The sequence below is a fragment of the Mesoplodon bidens genome, assembly GCF_964165515.1.
Source record: "Mesoplodon bidens genome assembly, chromosome: 8".
NCBI classification, from domain to species: Eukaryota; Metazoa; Chordata; class Mammalia; order Artiodactyla; family Ziphiidae; genus Mesoplodon; species Mesoplodon bidens.
Window position 1 is genome coordinate 40579266 of NC_138165.1, and position 11976 is coordinate 40591241.

General features: G+C 35.7%; 1 protein-coding gene across 2 annotated transcripts in view; it reads left to right on the top strand.

The window, feature by feature from the left end:
• CYTIP (cytohesin 1 interacting protein) overlaps window positions 1-11685 on the top strand; it is a 64124-nt gene extending 52439 nt beyond the window's left edge. For both annotated transcript variants that reach the window (XM_081241689.1, XM_081241688.1), the window contains exons 7-8: window positions 7443-7509; window positions 10171-11685. In XM_081241689.1, the coding sequence (XP_081097815.1) occupies window positions 7443-7509; window positions 10171-10631 (528 nt within the window). In that variant the 3' untranslated portion in view covers window positions 10632-11685. The remainder of the gene's footprint in view (window positions 1-7442; window positions 7510-10170) is intronic.
• Window positions 11686-11976: the final 291 nt, after the last annotated feature.

Here is an 11976-nt window from a genome sequence, read left to right on the forward strand (position 1 = left end):
AGTGTACAATGCAGGATGTTCAGTGAAAATTCTCTAGGCTATTTGAGGGTCTTAAAAATCTCAGTTTCCTAGACTGGTGAGGTTCTGGCAGACCATGAAGTCTAGGCCCTCGCTCATGTGCATCTCAGGATGTGCTCAGTTATTGAGCTCAAGAGGGTAGAGTTAGTATATTCCTACTTTATCTTTTATTCCTCCCTTCCACCACATTTAATTCATCAGCAAGACCTGTTTTCTTCTTTGTCAACATTGGTTTTATATTCTTGTCATTTTGCTTACCCCTGTGATCTTTTGAATCAATTTATAAAATTCATTGGAAAAAAGTCCTCTTTAGACTGTGATAGTAATTGAATTGTGTTTATAGAATAAATGATATCAATTGATGTTTTTATGGTTTTCGCTTTCCTTACTTCAAACACAGGATCTCTCTTTCCATTCAGGTCTTTTATGTACTTCAAAAACATTTTTAAATTTCTTCATACATTTTTATATATCTTTGATTATATTTATTCCTATATACCTTCTAATTTTTTTGCTATAATAAATGTGGTCTTTTACATTTTCAACTGCTTATTGCTATTGATTTTTGTGTAAAGTTTTAAATCCAGGAGTCTTTCTGAACTCCCTTTATTCTAGTAATATGTTTGTAGATTCCCTTGGATTTTTTTATATAAACATAGTATCATCTGCAAATAACCAAAGTTTTGCCCCTTTACTCCCAATTACTCGACTAGTTTATTCTTTCTTCTCTTACAATATTGGCTAGGCCCCTCAGGATGTTGTAAATAGTGAGTCTTATTCTTCATGTTAAAAGGGGTGCCCCTAACATTTTATCATTAAATTTTTGTAAGGAGTAAATAGTTCTTTATATTATATTTAGGTTTTTTTAATTGTTGAAAGTTAATTTGTTTCTGCAAAAGAGGGTCTTAGTGAACATCATTTTCAAAAAAGTAAAACTGGCTTTTTCAGGCTTTTGTAAAAAAAAAAGGAAAGAAATGTAGAATATAAACTAGTGATGTTATTTAAAACATAAGTGAAAAATAGGTTTATGTTTCATGGAATAAAGAACTCTCTTGCACAACACATATTTGCATGCTTCTAAGCATTTTGTATTCTTTGAACATTTTCTCTTGAGCTTTTAATATACATACTTTATTATTTTTTCTAACCTAGAAAATTTTCAACATCTCCATCCTCTCCCAGAACGTCATGAGGACCTTAACATGTTTAAATGTCCATTTAAGTCTCCATTTTCCTTATTATTGCTTACTTTAGAAAATTCTATCCATTTTTAAAATGAAAAAGATGGCATTTTTTTCTTAACAGCTGGTAAACAAGTATACCAACCTGTGAACTGTCGGCCTTGCCCTTGTTTCTTGTATTCTGTTCTTTACCTCTGGGTTTACTTTCCTTCTTGCTGTAGTATTATACTCCTTTTAGTGAGGGTAGGTGGGTCTTTATTGAAAAATATCTGTTTCACTACTACTATAGAGAGTTTTATAGGTAATTGAATTATTCTAAGTTGGTGTTTTGTCTCCTTAGCACTTTGAGCACTTTGAGCACTTTGTTCCTTTGATATTTTGTTTATGAGGGAGCTCCTGATTGTTTATCCTTTGTAAGGTACTCTGCATTTTCTATATTTTCTTCTAAAAGTTTTAAAGCTTTTAAATATCTGAGTCTTTAATTCATTCAGAATTAATTTTTGTATGTAGTATGAGATAGGATTCCAATTTTGTTTTATTTTTTTCTATTTGAGTACTCAGTTCTCCCAGTACCATTTATTTTATACAGTCCTTCTTTTTCCCCAATGGACCTGCAGTAAAACCTCTATTTTTAAGCTAGTTCCAGATATGAATGGATCTTACAGGCTTCCAATTCTGATCCATTGATCAATTTGTTTATTTCAAACTCAGCTATTGTACCTTTGTAATAAATATTGATGTCTGATTGGGCAAGCTTTCAGGTTATTCTTGGTCCTTTGATTGTCTGTATACATTTTAGAATCAAATTGTTAAGTTCTATGAATGTATGTTGGAGTTTTGATAGATAATACGGTTTTATATAGATAGATCAATTTGAGGAGACTTACATCCATATGGTATTGTTTTCTTACTGACAGACTATCTCAGTAAATAATTTTTATTATTTTCTTTGTCTTTCCATAAATTCCTATAATTTTATGCAGATAGATCCTATGCAGCTTTTATTAGATTTATTCCTTTGTAAAATGATTTTTGTTCTTACTATAGTTTCTTTATTAAAAATAATGTTTTGATTGAGATTAATGTGTAGATGTGTGAAATCAATTTTTCTGTGCTGTTATATTCAAACATCCTGCTAAACTATATAATTTCTAATAAATTACAGATTATTTTGAGTTTCTCATGAAGATAATAACTATCTGTTGAGAATGATATTTAGCTCTTTTTCTTATTTTGCTACACTGGTTAAGGCCTATAATACAATGATGGATAGAAGCTAAAATAGAAGGCATCCTTGCTTTGCTTTTGACCTTAAAGGGAATTCTTTTGATTCTTTCCTGTCTCTAGGGTTATACTTTTCAGGTTAAGGAGGTTCTCTTCTACACCAAGTTTTCTGGTAGTTTTTACAGTGTTCGTGTATTAAACTGTGTCAAATACTTTTTTTCTGTAAGTGTTGAGGTGGTCTTTTCATTTATTTATTTTTAAAAATCTGTCAATTTGGTGAATAACATTTAAAGATTTTCTAATGTAAAACCACCCTTGCATTTCTATAATAAATCCAACCTGGTCATAATTTATCATCTTTTTTATATACTTGTAGATTTGATTTTATAACATTTTCTTTAACATTGTTGAGGGTAACTTCATCTTACAGGTAGATGGCCTGTAATTTTCTTTTCTCAGACTATCTTTTTTAGTTTTGGTATCAAATTTACTGGACTCTTAGCATGAGGTGAGGAGTCTCTTCCCCTTTTTGTCCTCTGGTAGAATTCTTGTAACACTATCTGAATCATCTGGGCTTGTGTTTCTTTTTGATGTGAATACTTCTAAACTCTGTTTCAGTTTCTTTATTAGCTATAAGACTGCTCAGGCTTTCTATTTTTGTTTGTTTGTTTGAGCCAGCTTTATTGAATGATGTTTTTGTTAATAAAGTTTTAAAATTTTCAAATTTATTGCATGAAGTTGATAATAAACATTCTGTTCTCATCTTTTTCTTTTCTATCACAGCTGTGCTTGTGTCCCCATTTTCATTTGTACTACTTTTTATGCCTTTTTTCTTGGTAATTCTCTCTAGAGGATTGCCCATTTTTAAGCTCTTTTCAAAACCCAGTATTTCAATTTTGGGCAATTTTTCATCTTTTGCTGGTTGCTTTTAAGGTGTTCTTTTGTCTTTCCTGATTTACAGTTTCACCACAATGTGATTAGGTCTGGATTCATTTCTGAATTTATACTGCTTGGAACTTGCAGTGTCCTTCCAGTCTAAAGACTTCTGACTTTCTTCAGTTTTGGATAATTATCAGCTTGACCTTTTTGAATACACCTTCCTCATCATTCCCTGGATTATCTTCTGAAATTTCTGTTAGACATATTTCAGCATCTTTTGATTTACTTTCCATGCTTCCTAACCACTTCAGATTTTATATCACTTTATCGTTTTTGTTATGTTATTTTTTATTGAAGTATAGTCAATTTACAATATTGTGTTCATTTCAGGTGTACAGCAAAGTGACTGAGTTTTACATATATGTGTGTATACATCTACTATATCTATATTCTTTTTTTCAGTTCTTTTCACGGTTATGTTATTTTTGAATTCCTTAGTAATATCTTCAGTAATGTTGTCTGTGTTCTGTATAGGATGTGTTCTTTCTCTTGAGTTTTAAAAGTTTTTTAAAAATTTTCAAATAGTTCTTTTTCGTGTCTATCTGTTCTTCGTTTCAAATTTCTTATTCTTAGGAACATCACATTTCTCTCTCAGAGGATTGTAAATATTCTTATTTTAAAATCTTTGAACACTTTTCTATTTTTATTTTGTTGTAGAGAGTCCATGTACTGATTATCAGTTTTGTTGTCTTTCTTATCATTAAACTTCTGTGGAGCTCCGGAGTCTGGATTTCCCATTTCCCTGGGCCTCTCCCTTCCACTCAGTGTGAGAGTTGGGCAGTGGCCTCTGTTCTGCACTTCAAGACTTCCAGTCTAAAGCCAGGTCTGGTAGCTTGGATGCCTTCCCTGGAGGGCCAGTGTGCTGCTCATTTCAGGTCATGAGGCTACGTTTATGTGCTCCTGCCTCTCTGGGTACATGCTCTCCATGGGCTTTAGTCGCCCTCAACAGCTTTGCTCAGCTTCTTTTCACAATGGTGGAGCTTCAGCCAAGGTTCTTCTCTCAAGCAGGAAACTTGTCTTTGTCTCTGCCTCACATAATTGCATTTAAACTATCACCGTAGGGTCCAATTTCCTTGTGACCTCTTTCTTTCTCTAGGTCCAGAAGACTTTTGGGTTCATTTCTGCTCACTTTCTTTCATTTCTGTTCCTTTTCTAATCTTGAAATTATGAGATTTCCAGCTCATCTCTTGAACCAGAAATGTCTGGGTCTGACCTATTAACCAGAGTCAGGTTGGCTTCCCCTTCACACAATGACATTTAGTTTGTGCATCCTACGTGTGCATTGTGTCCCTCGAAGACTCTTTGTGGGGCCATAACCTCTTCTTTGGAAACAATGGTCCCTTCTGAGCTGTGTTTTCAGGGATTCCCTTTCTCATGGCCTGTGACTCAAATGTTTAACATGAAAACAGCACATCTAGTGGGCTGAGGGACCTACTTTTTAATCCAGCTCTGATATTTACTGGGTTTGTAGCCCTTGGGAAATATTTTGCTACATTGAACCTTTATTTTCTAATCTGGAACTTTTTAGGACAGTTAGAAAAATTAAACAGCATAGTATCCATGAAAGCACTATAAAAGTAGTAAAGTGCCATGGAAATGTTTAGCTATACGTCTCATGTAGAATGAAAACGTTGGAGATATGTTCAACCAAAATATCCAGTCTGTGATAGCTGAGTGTTGTTCCAGGAAGCCATCCTTTCATTTATTCATTTAGCCAATATTTACTGAGCATCTGTTATGTACCAGGCACTGAGCTAGGCACAGCGAGGTGACGTGATCCAGGAGGGTTAAATCTCACATGTATTTTTAAATTTTCTTCTAACAATGAGAGGTTAGATTTGTCCAAATACACTACTGTGATATTAATAATAGGCTGACTCTGAGGAAAATAAGGAAGCTTCAATATAGACTAAAAACTCTTAGTCACTTTGACACATCTGCTCTTTGCATTGGTATTTTCTTGGTTTAAGTGACGACATACTTAGATGACTGGGACAAATCAACAGATTTGACATTTAAAAACCTTGACTTTCACAGAAACTGTTTGGCAAGCTCTAACTTTGTATTTCTGCATAGTAAGTGCAGAAATACAACTTCCTCTTCTCCCTATAATTAGTTTTGAGCATCAGTCTATCCTTATGCTCCCCAACTAGACTCTATTCTCTTGCAAGAGATAAACCTCTTTAAGAAAGAAAAAAAGGGCTTGGTATATATGCCAGATCCCTGCTAGTTCAGTACTTCCTGGTTTCCTAACTCTGACCTTCACATGACCACAGGTTTACAAGAGCTGTAATTCAGGTCGCCCAGCAGTCTCATAGCCAGGTAGACTATATTACAGTACAGAAAGAACAAGAAATTAACTGAGCCAGGTATTTTATGGCTTTGACTCATTGATTGCATATTATATTGACAACCATAATGATTGCTGCTAAATGTTACTCTTATCAAGCCTTGGAAAATCCTGCCCAGTGATTGTTCAATCTCTGAACTGAGGAACCAGCCACTTTCCCCCTTAAACCCTTAATGACATTCTTGTAATATTTTCTTTTCCTTCAGTCTTCCCCTTCCAAATGTGCTTTTTTTCCCCCTCTTCCTTTTTAGCCTTCATCTGCCCCTTCCAGACTGATTTGTACAAAGGACCACTTGTTTCCAACTAGGCTGGCTGTCCTTCAGGATAAGTGTCTCCAGGCAAATCTGAGCTGTGCTTACCTGCTGGACTTGCTGTGGGGACCTGAAATGGCAAAGGAAGGGGTGGAGTAAAGAACAAGGAGGGGGAGGGAGAAGGACCCTTTTTGCCTTGTCAGATGCCTTCTGCTTGGTTGACTTTTGATTCCAGCCTGTGGGCTAGGCCAGGCCTCACGTGCAGTCGTGACCATTACAGCAGCTGTTTCATCCTTCCCTGGGCCACTGCTCTCATGTGCGGGGTAGCCAAGGAAGGAAGCAGTTAAGAAGTCAGGGTGCTTACAGTGTTCTAAGTTTAGCCCTCCAATGAAGTCTTTTAGAACTTCCCCTTTTGGGTATAGAAAATAAGTAGATATCCAGCAGAAAAGACTACTTTAGTGTCCCAGGCTTATAGAATGATGGTGGTATATTTTTTTTTAAATTGAAGTATAGTTGATTTACAATATTGTGTTAGTTTCAGGTATACAGCAAAGTGATTCAGTTATACATATATTTTTTTTCAGATTTTTTTCCATTACATGTTATTACAAGACACTGAATGTAGTCCCCTATGCTGTACAATAAATCCTTGTCATTTACTATTTTATGTATAGTGGTGTGTATCTCTTAATCCCATACTCATAATTTATCCCTCCTCCTGTTCCCACTTTGATAACCATAAGTTTGTTTCCTATGTCTGTGAGTCTGTTTCTGTTTTATAAATAAGTTTATTTGTATCATTTTTCAGATTCCACCTATAAGTGACATCATATGGTATTTATCTTTCCTGTCTGACGTACTTCACTTAGTATGATAATCTCTAGGTCCATCCATGTTGCTGCAAATGACATTATTTCATTCTTTTTTTATGGCTGAGTAATATTTCATTGTATATGTATACTACATCTTCTGTATCCATTCAAAATGATCATGGTATTTTTTGAACGTTTACTAAGCTGTACCCACTGTTCCAACCATTTAACATTTACTAATGCATTTAATCCTCATGACAATTCCCAGGTTTAGGTTCTGTTGTTGTTCTCATATTGCTGATGGAAGAAGCCTAGAGTGTAAAGCCTTGCCGAAACAGCTAGTAAATGGACACAAACCTAAGCAATCTGTTTCTTTACTATTTTTAAATAAAAAATATATAAATATCATTGTTTCTATTATCTGTTGTTTCTATTGAAATGGCATCATTGTTTCAACTTGTTGGTGATACTAGATTATTTCTTGAGAAATTAGTGTTCCCAATATTCTGCTTTTATACAGAAAAAGAATCTTTCAAATGAGTGGGAGGGATTGTTAGTGATAGAAAGAAACGAAAAAGAAATTAATGACAAATCTCAACACCTGGAAGTAAATTGCTATCTTCACTGGGGTTTCCAAATAATTAGCACTTTTCTTCTTCTTTCTCAGCAAACCTTGAAGAGAAAATGGGTGGAGTTCAGATCTCTGCAGTTACAGGAACAGCGCCTGCTTCATGGTAAATGTGATTTCCTGTTCAGAAACCACACTTACATTTCATTCTTTCAGTATTTCTGCCTCTAAATTGTTTTAAGATTATCATCATTACAAGCAAATAATTGCCTAGCATGGATTGAGAATAGTAGCCTGTGTTTCTTTGGCATGGCTTTTGGAGTGACCACTGTATTTGGAGGAGGGAGAAGTCATCATCACACCCCCTCCTCCATACACAGGACACATGCACATGAAAACATGGACACAGGTGCACGTGTGCACTCGCTCTCAAGAGGCACCTGGGGATTTTAGAAGAGTAATATGAATGATCGCCTGATTTTCCTACTACTTCAGCAGAAGAATTAAATTCCTGAGAACATCTACGGTTCAGGGGCTGAGTAGTTCTCAGAAACTCTTGAAGCTGGGAATGGTAACATGCTTCTTGGGTGGAGCTCCTATTATTTGCTCAAATTGTGTAAGTTACAGTAATGCAGAGAAATCCTTCTTCATGGCCCTCAAGTCCAAAACAGAAATATGAAGGATCATTATAACAGTAAATGCATGGCTCTTGCTTTTGTGTACATTCTGAAAAGAAGGGTTGAGTTTAAAATTTGTTGACTTGGCATTTGCCATGTGACTGGTATAACCTGAGGAATGAACTTGTAGATACAAATAATCCACTGAAACCACTAACTGTGTGGGTGTGAAATATAGGTTGTATCTTCTTCAAATAACACAGAGCTAATGTCTCTATTTATAACCTTAGAATATCTGTTTGTTAAAAGTGATAATCTGTTTACAGAAGAAGGATACATTTAATTCTTAATTAGGCACTAATTTATGGCTTAGAGGCTTGTGTCAAAGTTCTTTTTTTTTTCAAAAAATGAAACATGTATGAGTTACTTCTCTTTTCTGTGTTTCTAAATTAATATTCTTAAAACCATATAGCAGGCTTTGTTGGGGGGGTGGGTCTGAAGTTTGCTAACCAGACAGAGGAACACATTTCTGGCCACTTCTGGGATTTCTGTAGACTTGAAGGTGTTTGGGATATCTTTGCCTCTACTTCTGGAGCATCCTGGAGTGGAGATGGGGTTTGGTCTGGTAAGTGTAGGCAGTTCTATGGCTTTATGGAAGTGGCCTTGTATAGACATGATCCTTAGTTCAGAATCAAGGAGTTTGACTTTTCATAGGTCATTGTTGTACATATTTTTTGAGAGATTGAAGGAGTTCTTTAGCTTACTTTTTCTAGACCTACAATAAATATCCAGGGCATGAGTTTCTACAAGCCAACTGCTCGCCAATCAAAAGAAATTCATCAACTTGTTGGGAGATGAAATAAAATCGGTTTTGTTAGCAAAAAGGAAAGCATTATAACTAGTCACCACAGGGCTGGCCCTACTCAACCTTGCAGATCAAATGGAAAAATAAATAGTCTCTTTTTATAGTGTCAACCAAGGACAAAGGAGAGCAGAAGTAGATATTATCAGCACAAAATAAAACAATTTCTGAGTGTGTAAGGTTCTATTACTTTTCCTGAAGCAAAGTCATCTTCTAATGATGTTTTTCTCATGCTAGTATTACAAATAATCTCCTTTCTTTTAGCAGTATACTAACCAACCCAAATAGTACAGAAACAAGTGGGATATGAATAAGCTGTTGGTGTGAGATTAAATTTTGAGTTTGGAGAGCCCAGATGTAGGTTATAAAATGTTGAAGAAATTCAACTAAGCAGATAACATTCAATTTCTTCAAATGAATTATTACTTATTTTAGGACAGGGATCTTTTCTGGGTACACTACCATTTCAAAGCATTTAAGTATTAAAGTGTTCTAAGAATCATCTGGGCATATCGAGGCTGGAAGATATCCTTTCTGTTTTAAACATCTTTGAATTCTCTAAGAATCAGCCTACAGGGGCAGGTTTTTTTTTTTTTTTTTTCGGTACGCGGGCCTCTCACTGTTGTGGCCTCTCCCGTTGCGGAGCACAGGCTCCGGACGTGCAGGCTCAGCGACCACGGCTCACGGGCCCAGCCACTCCGCGGCATGTGGGATCTTCCCGGACCGGGACACGAACCCGTGTTCCCTGCATCGGCAGGCGGACTCTTAACCACTGCGCCACCAGGGAAGCCCCTGGGGGCAGGTTTTATAACTGTGTTTCCCATACACTTCAAGTGATGTTATAATAACTTTACAATTATTAAAAAATATAGTAACTAAAAATCAGAGGAACTAAAATAGAGAAAATCCATAAGAGGCATTTTCCCAAGTATGTTCTTTGGAGCCCATTTCTATGATAATTTTAATAAAAGGTGGTATGGTCACTTCAATATAAGAAATGATTCTTTTGGAAATTCTTAAGTCACACTGGCATACTGTTAGATGAGTTGAACTGTTCTCACATGAAGAATCTTGTTTCAATTTATTTAATCTAGCATTACCATTTTTGTCACCATGGAACCCTTTTACCTGGAAACTAGTTTGTGAACAAATAGTTTGAAAAATCGTACTATAAGGTTTATCGAATGGTCTCATGAACAGTTACTTATTCATGCAAGTGAAAGTTTAGTGAAAAGTATTATTTACCCTTACTCTTTCTTGTGCCCTTCAAAGAGAAATTTGGCGTATTTACTTGTAAGGAGTGATGCTCAGATCCATTTCACAGTAGGCTTTGTTTTCTGCTTTCTAGGTGATGCAGCTAACTGCCCAAGTTTGGAAAATATGGACATAGATGAATCAGCTTTGTTTGGACCCCTGCCTGGTTCAGCTCTCCTGGACCGGAGTCGATTATCCAGTGAGAGCAGCTGTAAGAGCTGCCTGAGCTCCATGACGATAGACAGTGAGGATGGGTACCAGACATGTGTGTCTGAAGACTTGAGCAGGGAAGCCTTCAGCCGGCAGACAAGCACAGATGATGAGTGTTTTGTCCTCAAGGATGGGGATGATTTTCTGAAGAGGTGTTCTTCGAGGAGGAACCAGAGCATTAGTTCTGCTAGTAGTGGGTCCATGTCTCCCTTGTGGGAAGGCAACTTCTCAAGCATGTTTGGGACTCTGCCCAGGAAAAGCAGAAGGGGAAGTGTCCGGAAACAGCTCTTAAAATTCATCCCTGGCCTTCATCGCGCTGTGGAAGAGGAAGAGAGTCGCTTTTAATGGGTTGTAGTGCCCTTTCATATTAGTTTATTTCATAAATATCTTCAGATTCATTTAGACCAACTCCACCCAGCTTAGTGGGAAAGTGCAGATGGATTGCAAAACTGACATCCCATTTCATGACAATAGTGAACTTTATTTAAATTTTTGTATCATTATGTTTGCTCCTTCAATCATTTTTTTAACCAGAACAACTCAAGTTCTAAGCAGGCAGTAGGAAAATTAAGTAATAAATTAGAAAATATAACAAATTAACACAAGTGCCTGCTCATTTTAATGCTGCCTGTGAAGGCAAGAGTAAAATTTATTTTCTAGATTATTCATGTAAAAAGTTGAGAACTTTTTGGAGTCAAGTGTGAATAAGAAAGTGACAGAATATAATTATTTGGAATACCTTCTGTAGGTTAATTGGTAGCTTACAAAACTTTATATTTGCTTAAGCTCAGTAGCCTTTGGGGAGGCTTATTAATAGGCAATTTTGAATGTTTCTGTTCAAATCTATGAAAGATTATAAACAAAGATGATCATCAGCCCTTTTTTACATCCACAATGACAATAAATCAGGAAGTATAAGATTTAATATGGGGGTTTAAACTTTATGAGATCCATGGAAAGATGTTATCTAAGATGGGTGCTAAGGAGGACTATAATAAGTCCTTTTTTATTGGTAGCCTAAACAAAATGGATGAGGATGTCATTCTTACCTAATTCAACTTTTGTTCTGCCTAAACATTGATGACAAGTCTAGCTCTCTCAAGATCCTACAGCCTTGTGATTTTTTTGAGCAAATGTCTAAAATTTGAAAAATTAGTCAGGAAAAGTATTTTCCTCCTGTAGATTTTATTCCACATTACTCCTCACTTTATATTATATATTCCAAATAGTTATTGCCTCAGCACTCTTTTGTCTATTAGTTATGTTAATATCACATTACTTCTAGCCTTTCAATCATATTTTTATTCAATACCCATTAAAGTCCATGATTTCTCTGTTCTGGTGATAAAGCTGCTCATTACCTATATTCTAGGGTAGATAATCTGAACAATGCAATAAATAGTCCTTACTGATTTTAAACTCTGTGTGTGTGTGTGTGTGTGTGAGAGAGAGAGAGAGAGAGAGAGAGAGATAGTTGACTTTGAGTGCAACTGATACACTTAAACACTTAAATAAACTGAGTAAAGAGTGAGTCATTTTGAGAAAAAAAAAGAGGTGAAGGTAAGGAAGCTTGTAGGGTAAGAAATAAATAATAAAATAAAATAGAAAAAGATTTCTAATTGAGATCTGCTTCCTATTAAGTCTCTGAATTCAGAAGTATCCAGTGGGCTCTGCTTGAGAATCATTCATG